This window comes from Erythrolamprus reginae, chromosome 6 (assembly GCF_031021105.1).
Source record: "Erythrolamprus reginae isolate rEryReg1 chromosome 6, rEryReg1.hap1, whole genome shotgun sequence".
NCBI classification, from domain to species: domain Eukaryota; kingdom Metazoa; phylum Chordata; class Lepidosauria; order Squamata; family Dipsadidae; genus Erythrolamprus; species Erythrolamprus reginae.
In genome coordinates, this window is record NC_091955.1 from 39332947 (window position 1) to 39355292 (window position 22346).

Below are 22346 nucleotides of genomic sequence, written 5' to 3' on the forward strand. Positions count from 1 at the left end.
TTCTGATAAGAAGTCCTCTGCTGCTGGGACCGGGGAATCTAACAGGGTTAATGGGAAAAAACAGGGATGGAAGCCATAGTTAGCATAAAAGGTCGTGAGTCTTATGGACGTATGCTGGGAGTTATTGAATGCAAACTCCGCTACCGGGAGGAAACGTGACCAATCAGCCTGCTGGTCAGACACAAAGCACCGCAGGTATTGTTCCAGAATGCCAATGGTTTTTTCTGTTCCCCCATCAGTCTGAGGGTGCTGAGTCGAAGCAAGACACACTTGAACCTGCAAAGCAGACATAAGCTCTTTCCAGAACCGTGCCGTGAACTGAGTTCCTCGGTCCGACACAACTCGATCTGGAAGTCCATGGATCCGGAAGACATGTTGCAAAAACAATTTAGCGGTGTCATGGGATGTGGGTACCTTGTGACAGGGGATGAAATGGACCATTTTTGTCAACATGACTGTGGTGAACAATGATGAGGGGGCAAGTGTGTGACAAAGTCCATGGACACAGCTCCCCACGGCCTCGTGGGCGTTGGCAATGGCTGTAATAATCCTGGTGGGGCCCCTGTGGCTGACCTGGCTGCACAACACCGTTCACATGTGGCAACATATGACTGAATGTCACCTTGGATTTGTGGCCACCAAAATGTTCAAGTCACTCAGTCCAAAGTTTTAAACAAGCCAAAATGACCCGCCGCAGGATTGTCATGGCATTGGGACAGAATCAATCCGCGAAGCTGCCCTGCTGGGACATACAACTGCCCCCGGTACCGGAGCAGTCCCTCAGCAAATGTCCAGGGAGAATTGGGCACCATCTCCCTCACTCTCTGTGTCACAAACCCATCCCCCCGCTGCATCTCACGGATATGCCTCCGCAAGTCAACGGGGTCCTGGGTAGCAGCCAGCGCTGCTTCTGGCAAGATTGTCTGTAATGGGGCCGTCTCTTTCGGATGCAGAAATTTGGGTTTCCTAGACAAAGCATCCGCTCTGGGATTCTGGAAGCTGGGTGTGTACCGGATCCAAAAGTTGAACCTTACGAAAAAGAACGACCAACGTATCTGTCGTTGGTTCAACTTTCGGGCCGTTTGCAGGTACTCCAAGTTTTTATGGTCGGTCCTGACCTCTACCTGATGCCGGGCGCCCTCGAGATGATGTCGCCATGTCTCGAAGGCCGACTTGACTGCCAACAGTTCCTTTTCCCAGATTGTTTAGTTCCTTTCTGAGGGCGTGAGTTTTCTGGAGTGGTAGGCACACGGAAACAAGGTACCACCTTCGGGACGGGTCTGGAGAAGTACAGCTCCCATGGCAACATCAGAAGCGTCCGTCTCAATGACAAACGGCCAACACGGATCAGGATGTTGCAACAAGGGCTCTTTCATGAATGCATCCTTAAGAGCTATAAAAGCCCGCTGCTCCTCCTTACCCCAATGGAACGAGACCTGTTTTTGCAACAGCCGAGTGAGAGTTGCAGTCAACTGGGCAATCCTTGGTATGAATGTGCAATAGTAGTTTGCAAACCCCTACAAGAAACTTTAAACAATATGCAGGACTTTATGTTTAAATCTCAAGAAAATGCCACCCAACAAAGAGAGGCCATAAAAGAGGATGCAACACAACAAAGGGAAGCTATAAAAGCAGACTTGACAGAATTTAAAAAGGAGATGGCCCAACTGAAAGCTGATATGGGCGAGGTGAAAGACCAGATAAAGGTGATCCAACAAACACTACAAGAAAGTGATGATCGAGTGAAAAAGGTTGAAGAGAAATCCGACAAAAATGCAAAAAGAATAGATTATCTTGAAGGGAGAGCTGATGCAAGACACAGAAGACATGATGAATCAATCATTCAGTTGGAGATGCAACGTGCTTCGTATGGACTACGATTTCAGAACATGAAAGAGGAAAAAGATGAAGATTTAAAAATGACTATGGCGGAAACCATTGGAGGAATACTCCAGGAGGACCCTGCTGCGCTAGCGAAAGAAATCGATGAAGTTTACAGGACTTCGAATAGTTACATCCGTCGCCACAATCTCCCAAGAGAGATTCACATCAAATTTACCAGGAAAACCTTGCGAGATGACATACTTCATTGGGCAAGAAACTCCAAACTCCAACATCAAGGAGTGGAAATAAAAATATTAAAACAAGTTCCAAGAAGTGTCAGAGAGAGCAGAAGAGATTACCAGTTTCTTACCAGAATTTTGATCAAAGAAAATATAACCTATCGTTGGTTAATCCCACAAGGTCTTTCTCTGACATGGCGCTCTACAAGATACAAGTTGGAAAATGTTGAACAAGCTAGGTATTTCTTTGAAAATAGTGGCATCAGCCACATGGACTTTTCAGATAAGCAACAAGAGACTCAACAACAACCAGCACAACAGCAACCAGGGGAGATATTAGCAATCCAACAAGAAGAACTTTTGGGGGCCACTGCTCAGGTAATAGAGCAGGACCAAGGTGCTAGAAGAGTTCAACCCCAGCGAGAAACCAAAAAACCTACTAAATGACAACAACTAAAGATCTAAAGATCTTTTCGGTAAATGTTAATGGACTTAATGAACCAAGGAAAAGGAAACAAATCTTTTCTAAAATCAGAAGTCAAAATGCTCAAATTGCAATATTACAAGAAGTACATATCAAAAAAGATAACCAAAAATTATTGTTGAATCCCAAAATTGGAAAAATGTATGCTGCATTAGCAGATCAAAAAAAAAGAGGTGTGGTGATGTATGTAGAGAATTCTATAAATTCCAAACAAATATATAAGGATAATGACGGTAGAATACTGATTGTACAAGTTGATATTGAACCTAGACCTATAGTGGTTGTTTCTATTTATGCTCCCAATGAAGACCAAATGACATTTTATAAAAATTTACATCAAATAATAATAGATTTAGCTATTGAGAAGGTATTAATAATATGTGATTTTAATGCTATTGTTAATAGGCAACTAGACCATTCAGGGGGGGAGTCATAACAAAAGGAAAAAAACAAAAAGAAATCTACTACCTAGTACTTTCCAAAAAATGAAAACAGAATTATTGTTAAATGATATATGGAGGGAAAGACACCCCCATAAAAGACAATTTACGTTTTATTCTAATCCTCACAAAATCTGGACAAGAATAGACATGGTATGGACACCAAAAATGGTTGCAGAACAAATAAGGGAAGTAGATATAGATGTTAATACATGGGCCGACCACAATCCAATAGTGGTTTATATAAGAAGGAATAATAAACAGAATATTTGGCGGATGAATAGAAATATACTAAATGATAAGAAATATAAGGATTGGATCGAAAAGGAATTAAAAATATTTCTTGAAATTAATAAAACCCCAGACACCACTCCACAGAATCTATGGGATACACTCAAAGCTTATATAAGAGGGTTAACAATATCTTATACAGCAAAACACAATAAGGAAAATAAATTAAAGTATGTACAATTAATAAAGGAATTAAAACAATTGGAATTTGCATCGCAGCAACACACCAAGAACAGAGATTTTAAAACAGAAATAAATGTAATTAAACATAAAATTAGAATTATAGAACAAAATCAAATAACTGAAAAAATTAAAAGAGCAAAACAACATTATTTTGAACATGCAAATAAACCAGGCAGATGGTTAGCATATAAACTTAGAAAGCAGAGTCAATCCAAATTGATAAAAAAATTAGAAGACAAAGATGGTACAATAAAATACGATTCAGAAGGAAAGGCGGACATTGTTTATAATTTTTATAAAGATCTTTATGCCAAAGACAATGTTAGTGAAGATGAAGTTTTTAATTACTTACAGGCTTCAAAATTACCACAAATAACAGAAGATCAACAGACTATGTTGGATGGACCAATAACAATGGAAGAACTCCTAACTATAATCAAAAAACAGAAAAACAATAAGGCCACTGGTCCAGATGCTATACCGGCAGAATGGTACAAGATAGACAACGAAATAGTAAGAAACTATATGTTAGAAACTTTTAATTTATGTAGACTTGAGGCTAAAATTCCGAAATCTTGGTCAGAATCGCTGACAACTTTAATACACAAATCCGGCACTGACCCAGTAAAAATCAAAAATTAAAGACCCATATCTTTATTAAATGTAGATTACAAAATATTTATTGCCATTTATGCAGATAGACTTAAAAGAATTATAAATGGAATAATACATCAAGACCAAAATGGATTTCTACCAGGGCGACAAATTAAAAACAATCTTAGAACAGTAATAAACACATTAGAATATTATGAACAACATTCAGATAAGACAGCATCTTTAATGTTCCTAGATGCTCAAAAGGCCTTTGACAACGTCAACTGGACATTTATAAAAATGCAATTAAACAAAATGAGATTTGGCTCAAAATTTGTTAATTTAATAGATACTATATATTCTAAACAAACGACTAAGATAATATTAAATAATAACCAATTACAAACACTTGATATAAATAAGGGAGTTCGTCAAGGATGTCCTATATCACCATTGTTATTTATTATGACACTTGAAACTTTATTAATTAAAATAAGAGCGGATTCTGAAATAAAAGGTTTAACTATAGGAGACGAAACTTACAAACTCCAAGCTTTTGCAGATGACTTAACGTTTATAATTGAAGAACCGATAACAACTGTTCCTTCTTTATTGCAAACTATTGAACAATACGGAAAGGTAGCAGGTTTAAAGATAAATAAAAGCAAAACTTCTTTCTTAACTAAAAATATGAATAAAATACAAGAAACTAAATTAGAAAATATTTCTGGAATAAAAACCGTAAAGAAAGTAAAATATTTAGGAATAAATTTAACAGCGAAAACAATAACATTAAAAAATGATAACTACATAAAATTATTATCAGAAATTAAAAAAGATTTAGAAACATGGAATAACCTGAAAATATCATTTTTAGGAAGAATTGCCACAATCAAGATGAATATTCTGCCTAAGGTTTTATTTCTCTTTCAGGTAATTCCAATAAATCCAGGGGGAACTTTTTTTAAAACTTTGACAAATTTAGTTAAAAAATTTATATGGCAAGGGAAAAAAGCAAGGATAAAAATAAACTGTTTGGAAGACATTAAAGAAAGAGGAGGATTTGGTCTTCCAAACTGGAAATTATATTACCAGGCCGCCGCCTTAACATGGATTAAAGATTGGATAACTTTAGAGAATAAAAGAATATTAAATTTAGAAGGACATGATCTTATGTTGGGTTGGCATGCATTTATATGGTATGACAAGGAAAAAAATCACTCATATTTTAAAAGACACACATTAAGGAAGTATTTATTAGAGGTTTGGAAGGACATAAAGAAAAATCACTTCTTAACTGTTCCAGAATGGATAGCCCCCCTAGAAGCAATAACACATCCAAAGTCTATAAATGACACGAAAATATTTTATAGATATAAAGAATTATTAAATGATCAGATGAAGCTAAAGCCTAGGAATAAACTACAAGAAGAAGGGATAATAATAGATTGGTGGCATTATGCCCAGATTCGATCCAGATACCAGAAGGATACAACTCTTTACACTTTTAATAAAAGTAAGAATTTGTTAAGTCATTTAATTATCACCAATTCAGCAAAAATGATAGGGAAAGTATATAAATTTCTTATCGCTCACAAAAATATAGAGTTGACTTTAAAAGATACTATGATAAGATGGTGCAGAAATATAGGTAAGGAAATAGATATAGATACTTGGGAAAAAGTCTGGATTAATAATTGGAAAATGACCAAGTCAGTTTCATTAAAAGAAAACCAAATTAAAATGTTTTACAGATGGCACCTCCCACCAAACAGGATAGCAAAAATGTTTCCTAAAACATCCCCACTTTGTTGGAAATGCAAGAAAGATATAGGAACTTATTACCATCAATGGTGGACATGTGGTAAAGCTAAAATTTATTGGAAGATGATTGAGAAGATATTAAAAGAAATATTAAAGCATGATATAGATAACACCCCGGAATTTTACTTATTAGGAATTACCAATCAGACTTATAAGAAGGAAACTCTTTATTTAATCATACACATATTAACTGCGGCTAGAATAATATATGCGCAAAACTGGAAGGGGGAGGAAATCCCCAAGAAAGAAGAAGTTATAGCTAAAATACTAGATTGCGCCGAAATGGATATGATGACAAGACGATTAAACGATCAAGAAGATACAAAATTTTATGAAACATGGAATAACATATATAAATGGTTAGATAAGAAAAAATAAGAGATAGATCTGTTTTTATTTAGGTAATAATAATATTAAATGTATTTGTTGATGATTTTGATATAATAGTTTACTCATAAGCAACATATTAAAAATTTTGTTTTATGTATGTTTAGTAACTGAGATTTGTTTAAATGTTTGATTAGATGAATATATTATACATAAACAACATATTAAGTATTTTTACTTATACCGTACTAATATCGCATTTAAGATTTGAAAATTTTTCACTAGACTTTTTAACATTTAACAAATGTTTGATTATGTATTCTTTTTTCTATTTGAATGTATACTTTCAAAAGAAGCGGGGAAATACATCCCCATTTTATGTTTAATGTTTGTATGTTTGTATGTCTATTTTATGAAAAATAATAAAAAAATTTGGAAAAAAAAAAAAGTAGTTTGCAAACCCCAACAACCTCTGCACATCCTTGATACTCTTTGGGGGTTGCCAGGTCTTTAGTGCTGACACCTTTCCCATGTCCATAGCGATGCCTCCTGGAGAAATGACATGACCCAAAAATTCTATGGTGGTCTGCAGAAACTGACACTTCTCCAGCTTAGCATATAAACAATGCTCTCTCAACCGGAGCAAAACCCGGCGCAAATGTCCCAAATGACTAGCCACGGAGGGGGCGTAAACTAAAATGTCATCCAAATATATGACCACAAAATGGTCTAACATGTCCCTGAATACATCGTTCATCAAATGCTGGAAAACAGCCGGGGCATTGGTGAGTCCAAAGAGCATCACTGTATACTCAAAATGCCCGTATCGGGTGCCAAACGCTGTTTTCCACTCATCGCCTGGCCTTATACGAACCAAATTGTAAGTGCTGCATAGGTCGATCTTGGAAAAAACAGCGGCAGATCGTAAACGTTCCATTAATTCCGGAATCAGTGGCAAGGGATAGCGATTGTGCACCATAATGGTGTTCAGGCGCCGGTAGTCACAACACAGACGTAAGTCCCCAGTCTTTTTTTTTCACAAACAAGACAGGTGCCGACAAGGGGTAGGTGGATGGCCTGATGAACCCTTTGGCCAGATTTTCATCTACGAACTCCTTGAGGGCCATGAGTTCAGGTTCTGACATAGAGTACAAACGACCAGCCGGCAACTTGGCATCAGGGAACAGGTCGATGGCACAATCATAAGGGTGATGTGGCGGCATGCAACTGTGCTCCTTCATCTGTTGGGACAGGCATGCACGAAATGTCCTGCCCCCCTACAATAGAAACACCGGCCTGTCGCATGTCTCTGCACTCTCTCCTCTGGGGACAAACGGGGTCGCACGAAGTTCACCTCCATGGGCTCTCTGGCAGGGGCACGATCCACTAGACGAGGAGGCAGGGCAGGCAGGAATCGATGGGGTACAGGAACCGGGGTCCGCACAGGCATAGCAGACACCCCCCACCGTGGAGCAGGCACTGGCGTGACGCCCGAAACATGGGGGGAGGACCGCCCAGCCCGGCGCACCTCTTGAGCCAGCAACCGAGCCTCAATGGCCAAACAATGCTGCTCCAACTCCTCCAGGGTGCCCGGCAGGGCTTCGTGCACCAGCTCATCAAGCATAGTCTCTGACAAGCCATCCTGAAACACCTCCATCAAGGCGGCCTCATTCCATTGCACCTGTCCACTGTGGGGCAGAAGCTGCTGGCTGCACCGGTGGAATGACAGGCTGCTGAGATAATGCCTCCACCTGGTTCTGTAATTGTTGCACTGTCTGAGTCAGCCCTTGGATCTCCAACCACAAAGCGTTGAAGACTGCTTGGATGTCTGCCATACCAGCAGCCAGGATCAGATAAATGCCAGAAAAAAGAGAAGCAAACAATCCCAAACACTTCTGTCTGGAACGGTGTGTGTCTAGGGTGGAGGATTATACTGTTCTGTCGGGCTCTCTGGTAGACTCCTCCCAAAAATTCACAGGTACAAATTTCAGACACACACACATTTGAAAATTCAAAACAATGTTCTTTATAATGAAAATTCACTTAAACTAAGCCCTCTTTTGGTATAGCAAAGAGCACTCTTCTCCAAACAAACTGGTAATTTGTACAAGCCCCTTATCAGTTCTATGATACTTAGCTTGCAGCTGTGAGGCAATTCACAGTCCTTCTTCTTTCACAAAGTGAAACACACTTTGCTCTGGTTTAGTTTCAAAGCGGGGAAAAATCAGCACACAAAAGGTCAAAGTCAGTAAAGCAGTCACGAAACACAACGATCAGATAATCCTCCACAATGGCCAAACCCACAGGCTGCTATTTATAGTAGCCTCACTAATTACCACAGCCCCACCCAACCACAGGTGGTCTCATTTTCTTTGATAATAATCTCTCAGTTGTTGTTGCCTATGCATCACTCTCCGCATGCGTGGCTGTATCATTAACTCTTGTTCCGAATCCAAGGAGGAGCTAGATAATTGATCTCCTTCTGAGCTGTCTGCCACACTCTCCTTCTCCCTGTCACTCATGTCTTTTTGGTCAGAGGAGCCTTCATCATCAGATTCCACCGGGGGCAAAACAGGTCTGCAGCATGTGGATGTCTCCCCCACATCCACAGTCCTTGGGGCAGGAGCTGGACCAGAGCTAACCACAACAGGAACCTTGTGTAAGATGTCCACCTTCAGGCTTGGGAACCTATGCCAAGTGCCCCACCCATGGCTGGACATGCCTGGCTAACGGGCGTGACCTCTTAGCAATTAGCCACCATGGACCAACACATGTTTAAAGCATTAATTGACTTATACAGCCATTAGAAACATCAATTGTCCTGTTTCTTCCATCATGCAACAATACTGACAAACACCCCACTTTTTTGGCCCCTTATTTGAAACCTGGCCTCACCCTTCCATTTCCTAACAAACTGTTGTGGTTGGCTCTTGGCCAGCTCCTGCCCCAAGGACTGTGGGGATGGCTGTGGGTGAATCCTCCCAGTGTCAAAGGCCTGTTTTACTGCCGACTGCTTTGGACAGCGAAGTATCATCGGAAGCAGGGAGTGACTGTGAAATGGGACCCTCAGAGGTGGTCATGGCAGACAGCCGATTAGGAAGCAATTCATCCTCCTCCTTATCTTCACTGGACTCTGATGAAGAAGCAGTTATACATGCACGCATGTGAAAGGCCATGAATAGAAGAGAGCAGCTGCGTAGGTATTACAAGAGATAAGAGAGTTCACCTGTGGTTGGGTGTGTTCAACTAATTAGGGCTGCTGTTAAATTGGGCAGTGTCCCGGCCTCTCAGTGTGGAAGATTATCTGTTCATGATAGTGGATGTGGCTTGACTCTCCGGATTCTCCAAGGACTCTGTGCTTTGACATCAGGATTCTGAACGTAAATCATAGTTAAACATGTGAGTTGGACAACATCTGAAGGAGAGTAGCTGTGACGACTTCACAGCTACTTGTTAATTGCTTTGAGTTTGGTTTTTTTTTGTTATTTCACTGCATTCAAGTCTGTTTGCTTTGAAAGTAAGCCCTTTGACTACAAAAAAGGGTTTGCTTCTATTTTTCTGTGGATAAAGAAAGTATTCTTGACTTTTCACGTGTTGTGTGTCTGTTTTGGCTACCTTTGCATTTAATTAAAGGCTCGTGCAGAGAGCCGACAGAACACAAACATTCCTGGTTTTTAATATTTTTGAATACAGTCCTATAACATCTTGTGTTCTTTATATTTTTTAAATGCTACTTATTGAAACAAGAATCACTCTTACTGCACTTGTATCAAGGGTGCAGTGCAGAAATCAAAGGCTGCCCACAAACAGTTGAGGAGATTTTTTTCAATCCTTACATGAAGGGACACCAAAATGAAAATAGTATATTATTAAAGAAGAGAATCTGCTCTTTCTAATGGTGCTAAATTGAAGAGGATTTAAGCTGTCCCACAGAATCAAACAGGGCATCAAAGATAGGCAAAATTTGGCAAAAAACTGTTAAGTACCAAATTTGAACTCTTATATTTTTTCAACAACTTGAAGGAAAGTGCTGCAAATTGGAAATCTGCAAATTGCAGCTGTGTACTTAGTACACCTGCCAAAAATCAACCTGAAAGGCCTAGTAGTTTTGAAACTAGCCTGAAGATTGCTGTAAATTCATTTTTCAGGATTTTTTTTGCAAAGTTTGAGCCTAAACCATGGAAGAAGTAAGAGGACTAGGTACATGGGGTTTTGCCATGCAAAGCCTTACAAGGTGTGCAGGTTCTCCAATTATCTCCAACATACTACTGAAACTACCGTGTTTACAGCTTCTAGAAGTTGGCCCAAAATGTCATTTTTTGCTGACTCAGCATTTTGTAAACTTTATTTGAGGTCTCCTAGAACTCCCAATTTTTAGTCTTTTGAACTAAAATTTATATCATAAAGAAACTATGTGCCAAATTTCATCAAAATCTGAGATGGTAAGGTGGAGATGATCTTTAAAATTGGTCCATTTCACACAGAATGACTCAAATGTTGTTTCTGCAGCATGAGTAATAAGTATATTAATTATTAGACACAATTGAGAACTATACGTCAATTGGTTTAATGAAAACAGAAATTGATAGTTCTTAATCATACTTATTTTGAGGAAAAAATATTTTCATCTTTGCAAATATTTGGAATTCAGGAGGCTGGGGATTGATGTTAACTTGCAATCTATTCTTGCTAAAACAAAAACTAAATAAGGAAGCAAAAAAATCAATTTTTGTATTCAGAAACTATCAAACTATTAACAAATGAACAGAAAATTCCCACTTACAGTGAAAAATAACACAGGAACTGTAAGTATAACTGCAACAATGACGGCAACACGAACAGTTAACACAAGGATGTCATCTTTATTCTGGTATTTGTGAAGCAAATCTGACTGTACAGATTCTGCAGGGGGAAAATGATAAAGCTGGTCTAGCAGTCAGATAATTAATTAATATAAGTTGCCATTTAGTAAAAAACCCATTTCTTACAACATGATTTAATCTTTTGAAAGGAGGCTGGTGAATCACCCTTTCAAATGGAATTGTCAGGATGGTTCAGCACATCAAACTATATGGGATCCATAGGTATCTGCTAACAGAGACTTGGCCTCAGTAATTCAATATTCAATGAATGATTGTGGTTATACTATTTCTTAATTGATTTAGAAGTGAAAATCTATATGATTTGTAACTCAAATCAATTTTCTGATCTGAATTTCAAATTTAAATTAAAGTTGGGTGATTAGCATCTTCTATATCAGAGGTGTCAAACTCGATTTCACTGAGGGCCACATCAAGATTATGATTGACCTCGCGGGTGCTAGAGGGGCATGGATGGGGTGGGCATGGCCAGCTCAACATTGCTCACATCAAAAGAGTGCCTGTGGTGGCCTGAGTGGGGCTGGGGGGATCCATTATCTTCAGAAGAGGAAGACAAGATCAGAGTAAATGCTCCTTGTTCACCAAGGAGCCTTGTTGTTCCTCTTAGGCCATGCCTAGAGCTCTGAGCAGGAGAGGGCAAGCGTCCAGCCTAATCTTGAGTTCCAGGGCACTGGGACTCCACAGCCCAACCCACTTCCCCAATGGAGTACCCAGCTGAACCTTCTCCTTAAGACTGCTGCTACTTTGCTCTCTCTCATTGGCCAAGTTGCTTATGGAGTGTGAGGGCAGAGAAAGTGTGTGGATTCTTACTAGACGACCCGGCTTTGTAACCAAAGCATCCTTAGCTACAGGATGGGAGACTACTGGGAGAGGAGTGGGCAAAGGGTTGGCGAAAGGCAGCAGGGCAGCTGGTGGCCAAGTGCTAAGGCAGAATTTTCATCAGACCCACCCTCTCATAATCTCCCTCCTTTCTAATTCCCATCTTCCTTCTTTGTTCTCATTCTCATTTTCCTTCTACCCTTCCCTTCCCTCCTTCTCATTTCCATCTTTCTTTCCTTACCCTTCCTCTTTCACTCTTCCCACTTCTTCTCTTCCCCCACCCTTATTTCTCCTATCCCTATTCCTTCCTTTCTTCCTCCCTCCCCCCTCCCCTCCTTTCTTCCCTGCTTCTCATTCCCATCTCCTTCCTTCTTCTGCATTCAGGAAGGGACAAGGGCAGGTGGCTGTGGCTTTCTCATGCAGGGGCAAGGGCAATTGTTTTAGAGATATTTCTTTACTTAAAGAGATGATGATAATAATAATAATAATAATAATAATAATAATAATAATAAATAATAAATAATTAATAATAATTTATTAGATTTGTATGCCGCCCCTCTCTGAGGACTCGGAGTGGCTCACAACAAGCAATACATATGCAAATCCAATGTTAAAACAGTTTTTAAAAACCCTTATAAAAAACAATCATACAATCCAGACAAACCATACGTAAATCAAAACAGCTAGGGATATGTCAATTTCCCCATGCCTGGTGGCATTGATGGGTTTTCAGGAGTTTGTGAAAGACAAGGATGGTGGGTGCAGTCCTAATCTCCAGGGGAGTTGATTCCAGAGGGCCGGGGCTGCTACAGAGAAGACTCTTCCCCTGGGTCCAGCCAGATAACATTGTTTTGTCGACAGGACCCGGAGAAGGCCAAATCTGTGGGACCTAATCAGTCACTGGGATTTCTGCAGCAGAAGGCGGTCCCAGAGGTATTCTGGTCCGATGCCATGTAGGGCTTTATAGGTCATAACCAACACTTTGAATTGTGACCGGAAACTGATCGGCAGCCAGTGCAGGCTGCGGAGTGTTGATGAGACATGGGCATATCTGGGAAAGCCCATGATTGCTCTCACGGCCGCATTCTGCATGAATGACCATTAATGCAAAAAAAAAAAAAAAGGAGTGGAAATGAGTCCTGACTTCCTGCTAGCTTCCCTGTAGAATTACTATGTGGGAAGCTGGCAGGGAGCATCAGAAATCCTTCCTTCCATCCCTTTGCTAAGGAGAAAGTCAGCAGGAAGCTAAGGGGAAGCCAACAGGAAATTTCAAGTCCAAGGCCAGCAAGCAGCTTTGTGGCTGCCATTATTTGGGGATGAAAGGCAGGTGGTGCAGGTCAGACATGATACATGGAGGTGTGTGAGCGATATTGTGGCCTGGGAAGAGAATGTGGGTGTTTATTAGAGATACCATCCAGGGATGATATTCGGATGGGTAGTATAGTCAGGAGGATTCCTGGGGTCTATATGAGGTGTTGTATGGACTAGATAGCATGCAGAGGTGTGTGTGTGTGAATAAAGTGCATAGGGTCACAGAGTCAGGAATAGTACCTGGGAGGACACAAATAGTGCCTGAAGGGAGTGTGTAGAGTGTGATATGCAGATCAAGAGATGGTGAGTGGGGTTACAGGAAGGGTATATAAGAGGTGCTGCGTGGGTTGGGCAATGTGCATGAAAAGGTGTGGGTTGGAGAAAGTGCAGGTAGTTGTACAAGAAGTGCTACATTGGTCAAGCAAGGTGTTAATAAGGGATGATGCAGGTTACAAAAAGTGGAGGGCACAGTATGGGTCAGGAAAGGTAGACATGGAGGGCACAGCACGGGTCAAGAAAGGTGTGCAGGGGTGTGGCACAGTTTGGGGGGAGCACAGAAGGGAGTGACTGGAAAGGGCTTACAGGGATTCTGACCCTCTTTCCTTTCCTGTCTTCCTTTCTTCTTTCCTTCCTTCATGTATCAAAAACAAATTTACTAACTTTTATCCAATTTTATTTCTCAAATTTATATGCCACTCATCTTGAAGTTTGAAATGACACTGGGTGGCTAAGGCTTTCCCACTTTCCTTAAAGTGGCTGTTGCGGGGGAATAGACTGATGGACTGGCTGAGAAATTGCCATGGAACATTGAAAATGAAGATCATGTGACTACAGTCTAGTCCAGCAGCAGAACAGCATCATCAGATAAGAAAATGTCATTTTCAAATTAAGCATTATGCCACCTGATCTGAATGTTACTTGGCAGAAAGTGGCAACACATGCATTTTATAAAATTCATGTTTGACTGTGATAATATTTGAATTATAGGGTAATCATTATTGGCCTCAGTTGCTTGCTTTAAAAGGTATGATGAGTCAAGAAGACATTACCTAAAGTATCATGCATGTTAGGGAAGAACTGAATACATACATACCATAAAATGTCAAGTAGCCAAAAATAGCAGTTAAAAAGTACATGACAAACATGGCAAAGAAAGAGATTTTTGTAACCATTTGCATTCTTTTCTGGGAATGGCTGTAAAAAAGAAAGGGGGGGGGGAGGAATGAAGAGAAATGAATATTGGTGACATTATTATTCAATTATTATTTTCATTCAGAAGCAACTCCTCAGCAACATTTATTAAACTTTAATACATGCTCTCAGACCCTATACCATTTACTATACTCATTTATAAATAAAATATCATTAATGTTATTAAATGTCTATACACCAACGCACAGAGTCTGAGGAATAAACAGGGTGAATTAGAAATTAAAGTAAATGAGGGAAGATATGATATAGTTGCCATTAAGGAAACTTGGTGGGATGAAACTGATAAATGGAATATACAGCTAGAGGGAATTAAATTATTTAAAAGAAACAGACCAAATAAAAGAGGAGGTGGAGTTGCACTATATATAAGAAATAACTATACCTCTACAGAAATAGAGCACAACAATAAAGAAAATAATCTAGAATGCACTTGGGTCAACATTAAAGGGGGTAGAGGAAATGAAATTGCCATAGGTCACCCAACCAAACAGAGGAAGTAGATGGACTTTTTGCTAGTCAGCTAACCAAGGCATATAGGAAGCACATCATAATAGTAATGGGGGATTTTAACTACCCTGACATCAACTGGGAGACAAACTCTGCACCGTGGAAGATCCAACAGGTTCCTAACAAACCTAGCAGACAACTTTGTTACCCAAAAAGTAGATAAGGGAAAAAGGGGATCAACCATATTAGACTTAATTCTCACTAATAGTGATGAAATGATAGAAGGTGTTGAAGCAACAGGAACTTTAGGGGCAAGTGATCATACAATATTGGAATTCAACATTATGCAAACACAAACAGTAGAACAAAGTCAAACTAGAGTCTTGGACTTTAAGAGAGCTAATTTCAATAAACTCAGAGAGAACTTGGGAAAGATTCCATGGATGAGAATCCTCAAGGGGAAAACAATTCAAGAAGCTTGGGCAATTTTGAGATTATAAAAGCCCAGACTAGTTCAATACCAATGAAGAAGAAGAAAAAAATAGGTCACAAAAGAAACCATCATGGCTGCATAAAGAACTCTCTGACAAATTGAAAGACAAAAAGGACAAGTATAAAAAGTGGTAAGAAGGGGAAATAACTAAGGCAGAATACCAGCAAATAGCTGGAGCCTGAAAAGATGAAGTGAGGAAAGCTAAAGCTCACAATGAACAAAGGTTTACTCTTGCAACAAGAGTAAAAAGTAACAAAAAACAAAAGTAAAAAGTAACAAAAAAGCTTCTTCTAACATATGACCATGCCCCCCCCTCCCTGACCATTGAATGTTATGTATGGATGTGACTGAGTTAATTGACTGCTTTTTAATGTAGTGGGATCTTAACTTATAGTATTAACTAATTAGATTTGTAAATATATTGTTTTTGTATTGTATTCTGTGAGCTGTCCCGAGTCTTCAGAGAAGGGTGGCATACAAGTCTAAATAATAATAATAATAATAATAATAATAATAATAATAATAATAATAATAATAATAAACACAAGAAAAAAGTCAAGGAAACAATTGGTCCATTGCAGGGAGGAAAGAAGCAAGAAGGTGACAAACAGCAGGGAGAAAGCAGAACTACTCAACCCTTTTTTTTCATCTGTCTTTACACAAAGGGAAAAAACAGCCCAACCTATCAAAAACAGCATCACAACAAACATATTAGGAACACAAGTTAAAATAGGGAAGAAAATGGTAAGGTAATTTATTTATTTTATTTATTCGATTTTTATGCCACTTTTCTCCTTAGACTCGGGGCGACTTACAACATGTTAGCAATAGCACTTTTTAACATAGCCAGCAAATTGCCCCCACAATCCGGGTCATTTTACCCACCTCGGAAAGATGGAAGGCTGAGTCAACCTTGAGCTGGTGATGAGATTTGAACCGCTGACCTACAGATCTACAGTCAGCTTCAGTGGCCTGCAGTACAGCACTCTACCTGCTGTGCCACCCCGGGACCAGGTGGATTACACCCCAAGGTTCTGAAGGAACTGGCAGACAAGATCTCAGAACCACTGAACTATATCTTTCAAAGATCCTGGAGCACCAGGGAATTGTCAAAGGACTGGGAAAGAACTCATGTAGTTCCCATTTTCAAGAAAGGAAAAAAAACAGATCCAGGAAACTACAGACCTATCAGCCTGACTTCAATACCAGGGAAGATTTTGGAAACGATAATCAAGCAACGAGTCAACAAACACCTAGAAGGAAACAAAGTAATAACCAAAAGCCAACATGGGTTTGTCAAAAACAGATCATGCCTGACTAATCTTATAGCATTCTTTGACAAAGTGACAAAATTAGTGGACATGGGGAATGCTGTCGATGTGGAGTTCAGTAAGGTTTTTGACAAAGTAGACAATAACCTACTACTAAATAACCTACTACCTCCAGATAGATTCAAAATTGGCTAACTAACCGCACTCAACACGTAGTGCTCAATGGAACTACATCTACATGGAGGGATGTATGCAGTAGAGTACCCCCAGGCTCTGTTTTAGGCCCAGTACTCTTCAACATCTTCATCAATGACTTGGACGAGGGGATAGATGGGGAAATTTGCAGATGATACCAAACTGACAGGAATAGCCAACACTCCAGAAGATAGGTGCAAAATACAGAAGGATCTTGACAAACTTGAACAATGGGCGCTATCTAACAAAATGAAATTCAATGGTGAAAAAATAAGGTTCTACATTTAGGCAAGAAAAACAAAACACACAGGTACAGTATATGTGGTACATTGCTCAACAGTAGTAACCGTGAGAGGGTTCTTGGAGTCCTAGTGGACAACCATTTAAATATGAGCCAGCAGTATGTAGCAGCTGCCAAAAAGCCAACACAGTTCTAGGCTGCATTAACGGAGGGATCATGTGAAGTGTTAATACCACTTTATAAGGCCTTGGTAAGGCCACATTTGGAATACTGCATTCAGTTTTGGTCGCCATGATGCAAAAAGGATATTGAGACTCTAGAAAAACTGCAGAGAAGAGCAACAAAGATGATTACGAACTGGAGGCTAAAACATATGAAGAATGGTTGCAGGAACTGGGCATGGCTAGTTTAATGAAAAGAAGGACTAGGGGAGATATGATAGTAGTCTCCCAGTATCTCAGGGGTTGCCACAAAGAAGGAGGGGTCAACCTATTCTCCAAAGCACCTGAGGGTAGAACAAGAAGCAATGGGTGGAAACTAAACAAGCAGAGAAGTAACTTAGAACTAAGGAGAAATTTCCTGACAGTGAGAATGGTGGATCAGTGGAGCAGCCTGCCACCAGAAGTTGTGAATGCCCCAACACTGGAAGTTTTTAAGCAGGTGTTGGATAACCACTGTCCGAAGTAGTGTAGGGTTTCCTGCCTAAGCAGGGGGTTGGACTAGAAGACCTCCAAGGTCCCTTCCAACTCTATTGTTGTTTTGTTGTTGTTATTGTTATCGTTGTTATTATTATTAATGTGAAGCTTAGTTACAAAGACAAATAATAAAAAATGATACTTCATTCTTAATCCAACCTTTTTAACAATGAGAGCTAATATATAAATTCTTAAATGCATTCCTCATTCACTGTCATGAAAGAACATATTTAATATTTAACTTATTAAACATATTCATATTTAAAACACATGAAACATCTCCCACATATAAGAATTAATGATTAAAAATTAATTTCCATTAAAAATTAATTTCCATCCAAACCTCATCTTATTTTGCATGAATATGTACATGTTTCTTAGAAGGTCATTCAGTATAGTATAATCTCAAGATAGTTTGCATTGATAGTACAGAATTAAAATATAATGTATGTACCACAAAAATGAAAAACATTCACTAAAACAAATTCCTATTTAGTTTCATAGCAAAGCTACAGTAGTTCTTGAGGTGGAATAGAAGGATTATGTTGTGATTATGACATAAAGAAAGAACCCCTCCTATATGTTGAGAAAGATTTAATTTAATTTAATTTACCGTATATACTCGAGTATAAGCCGAGGCACCAGTTTTTGCCACAAAAACTGGGAAAACTTATTGACCCGAGTATAAGCCGAGGTTAGAAAATGCAGTGGCTACTGGTAACTTATAAAAATGGAAACCAATAAAATTACATTAATTGAGACATCAGTAGATTAAATGTTTTAGAATATTTATTTTAAAGAAAACCAGTAAACTAGCTCTGTAAATTTAAAAGAGGGTAAACAAAAGCAATCTGGTAATAACAATAAATTAAAAAGTAAAAAAAGTAGCTCAATCAGCAACCAAGCTAAAACCTATTTCTAAACCTAACCCAGGGCTCTTTAAACTTGACAGTTTTAAGACTAGTGGACTTCAACTCCCAGAATTCCTGCACCAGCCATGCTACTTCAGGAGTAGGAGTTGAAGTCCACAAGCCTTAATCTTTCCAGGTTTGAAGACTCTTGCATTTCTAACCCTAACCCAGGGCTCTTTAAAATTGAGTTTTTAGAAGCCTGGAGAGAGCTCATGCTGTTCCCCTCCCCCCCTTTAGCTTGCTGGCTGGCTCGTTGGCTGGATCTTCCACCCCTGATCCTCCCTCCTCCTCGTCTCCCTTTACTGCTCCATGTGTTGTGCAGGGAAGCAGATTTGCTAAAGAGATCCACTTGGGACGACAGCAGGGGGAGGAGGAGGAAAGGAACGAGCTGTTCTCCTCCTCCTTCCCCAGCTGCCGTACCAAGTGGATCCCTTTAACAAATCTGCTTCTCTCTCCGGTTGGGGGCTTCTAAAGCCTGGAGAGAGTTCATGCCGTTTCCCCCACCCCCACTTTAGCTTGCTGGCTCTCTCCTCCCCCATTTCCCTTTATTGCCCCATGTGTTGTTCCGGGAAGCAGATTTGCTAAGGGAGGGCAGCAGGGAATGCTGGAGGAGGAGGAGGAGATCCAGAGTAGCCTGCAGCCGCAGAGGAAAAGGAGGAAGAGGAAAGAAAGAAGAACCCTCGCCAACAGCATAATTATTTATTTAAGTACCGGTATTTTTAAAATAAATTTAAACTCCTTGTAGCGGCAGGAGAGCGAGAGAGAGAGAAACGAGCCTTTTCCTCGGAGGAGCAGTTGGCTGGCATCTTTGCTTGAGCCGGGGAGAGGAGGCAACGGCCCCACCCTCCCCACAGCTGCTTCTCTAGGAGAGCGGCTGTGGGGAGGGTGGGGCCGTTGCCTCCTCTCCCCGGCTCAAGCAAAGACGCCAGCCAACTGCTCCTCCTCCTCCGAGGAAAAGGCTTGTTTCTCTCTCTCTCGCTCTCCTGCCGCTACAAGGAGTTTAAATTTATTTTTAAAATACCGGTACTTAAATAAATAATTATGCTGTCGGCGAGGGTTCTTCTTTCTTTCCTCTTCCTCCTTTTCCTCTGCGGCTGCAGGCTACTCTGGATCTCCTCCTCCTCCATTCCCTGCTGCCCTCCCAAGTGGATCTCCTTAGCAAATCTGGAGCTTCTGTCTTCTCGCAAGTGCCTCCTCTCCCCGGCTCAAGCAAAGGCGCCAGCCAACCACTCGAACGGCGTGCAAGAAGGGAAAAATGGAAAGCCGGTGAGGTGGGGGAGGGGTGAGAAGACAGAAGCACGAATCCACCCCCCCCTCACTGGCTTCCCATTGCGTTTTTCCCTTCTTGCATGCCGTCGGAGCTGTGGGAGGGGTGGGGCAGGTGCCTCCTCTTCCCGGCTCAAGTAAAGGCACCAGCCAACCATAGCCCCAAGAGCTCTGGCATCGTTGGAGCTGCGGAGGATGTAAAAGTGTGACCTCCACAGCCCAGTCCCTGCGTCTAGCCTTCCCAAAGGCACCCCCGAAGCTGCCTCAGCAGGCACCTGCAATAGCTCCCTCCCCCGCCCAAGCCAGAAATGTCTGCCGGGCTCCCGCGGGGCGCCCTCTTGTGGTGATTTGGCGCCCTCTTGTGGTGACCCGAGTATAAGCCAAGGTCGGGTTTTTCAGTCCATTTTTGGGGCTGAAAAACTCGGCTTATACTCGAGTATATACGGTAATTGACTTCTATGCCACCCAATCCCAATGATGATGATGATGTTTATGCTTTCACAGTGACCCTTCCTTTAGATCCTCAATCTGTGCAGGCTCCCAACCTACTACTATTTAGAATAGGGTTTTTTACTGTGTCTATTCAAAGCATTAATGAAGACATATAAATTGCTTAGCCAAGACCTCTTAAAGGTACCGTATTTTTCGGTGCATAAGACGCACCCTTTTACTTTAAAAAAGTACGTTAAAAGCTGGGTGCATCTTATACATTGAATGCTGCATGTGGGGGGGAGTTGGGCAGCGGTCGGCAGCAGCAGCAGCAGCCTTCCTGTGCTTCGGCGGCTGTCCCTGAGGCCGCCCAGCAGCCCTTGGCTACTTCCCTCCCTGCGGGAGACCGGCAGGTGTTGCCTGAGGAGCCCTCCCAGCAGGCAGAAAAGCGGCTTGGGCGAGCGGCTGGGCAGGGCCTGCCTCTCTCTGGCTGAGGCAGCTTCGTTTGGAGCACCCTTCACCAACCACCGCGGCCATCCCGCCGCTGGCCGCACATACCAGCCTCCTTCTGTCCTTTGCTTCGGTGTCAGGGAGAAGACAAGCAGCGTCTGCGCTAGTTTCCAAGCCTCCTGCATGACTGACTCTTTGTCTGGGAGCCCCGTCTCCCCCCTGCCCCACGTACCTCCCATTTCATCCTGCGCTCCAAAAGCGCTTTTCTCTCCCTTTAGGACCAGTGCTCTTCTCTCAGAGTGGGGAGAACAGAGCCACAGGCGCTTCCAGCAATCTTCAGCCAAGCAAAAGACGTGGCGGCGGCGACGGAGGATGCCTGAGAACCTCCACCGCCACCTCTTTTGCCTGCCAGAAGTGCCTGTGGGATGCCATCACTGGGCTAGCCCCTTCTCTGGTGCTTGCTGTAATTTGATATTATTTTATTAGCTAACTATTTTGAATTTGTACTAATTTTGATCTCATTTTAACTTTCAACTGCGGTACCTAAATCTGATACCAAATGGAATTGAATATTCAGCAGCCAAAATCAGGACAAAAGAAATATAAATGTATGATCTATAACAGGGGTGTCAAAATCGACAATATGTTGTTGTCATGTGACATTATACAACTTTTTCCCCCTTTGCTAAAATGGGGTAGGGGTGGCCAGTGTGTGACATATCGGGTCCCTGATCTATACAAATAAAAGCAGTAATGCACTATCTAGGATTTCTGAGATTGTGCTAAGAATGTAACACTGACTTGAAAGAAAAAAGCTCTTAACCAATAGTTTTAAGGATGATTTAAGCAACAACAGGAATTTGGTTTAGAAAGAATATTTTAATCTAGCTAAAGAGAAAAGAAGAAACAAATTGGCAAACCAAGAAATGAAAATTTTTAAATCTTTTGAGCCTGATGTATAAATAATACTTTCCTCATCACTAAGCAATCGTTGAAGCATCAAAAAAACTATGGTAGCTCAAAATAGGTTGTTAAGTAGCTCATTATAGCAGCATACACAATGCTTATATAAACTGTTATACTTAATAACTTGAATTCCTAATTTAAGGAACTAACAAGAAAAAGGCCAGATAGAAGTGCTATCATGTTTTTGAATACATATGCTCAAATTAAGCGCTACCCCCAAAATTAGCCCTAATAGAAACATACAAACATAGAAGATTGACGGCAGAAAAAGACCTAATGGTCCATCTAGTCTGCCCTTATACTATTTCCTGTATTTTATCTTAGGATGGATATATGTTTATCCCAGGCATGTTTAAATTCAGTTACTGTGGATTTACCAACCACGTCTGCTGGAAGTTTTTTCCAAGCATCTACTACTCTTTAAGTAAAATAATATTTTCTCACGTTACTTCTGATCTTTCCCCCAACTAACCTCAGATTGTGCCCACGCTTACCCCAGAGTGCAAGGGGTGGAGCAAGGTAAAAATTAAGCTAGGGTGGGGATGGGAGGTGGT

At 40.8% G+C, this 22346-nt stretch overlaps 1 protein-coding gene across 1 annotated transcript in view; it reads right to left on the reverse strand.

Moving 5' to 3' along the window:
• SLC38A1 (solute carrier family 38 member 1) overlaps positions 1-22346 on the reverse strand; it is a 108355-nt gene that overhangs the window by 18720 nt on the left and 67289 nt on the right. Inside the window, exons 11-13 of the mRNA XM_070754945.1 lie at positions 16931-16967; positions 14310-14410; positions 10990-11108 (exon numbers count right to left, since the gene is read on the reverse strand). Coding sequence (XP_070611046.1) covers positions 10990-11108; positions 14310-14410; positions 16931-16967 — 257 coding nt within the window. The remainder of the gene's footprint in view (positions 1-10989; positions 11109-14309; positions 14411-16930; positions 16968-22346) is intronic.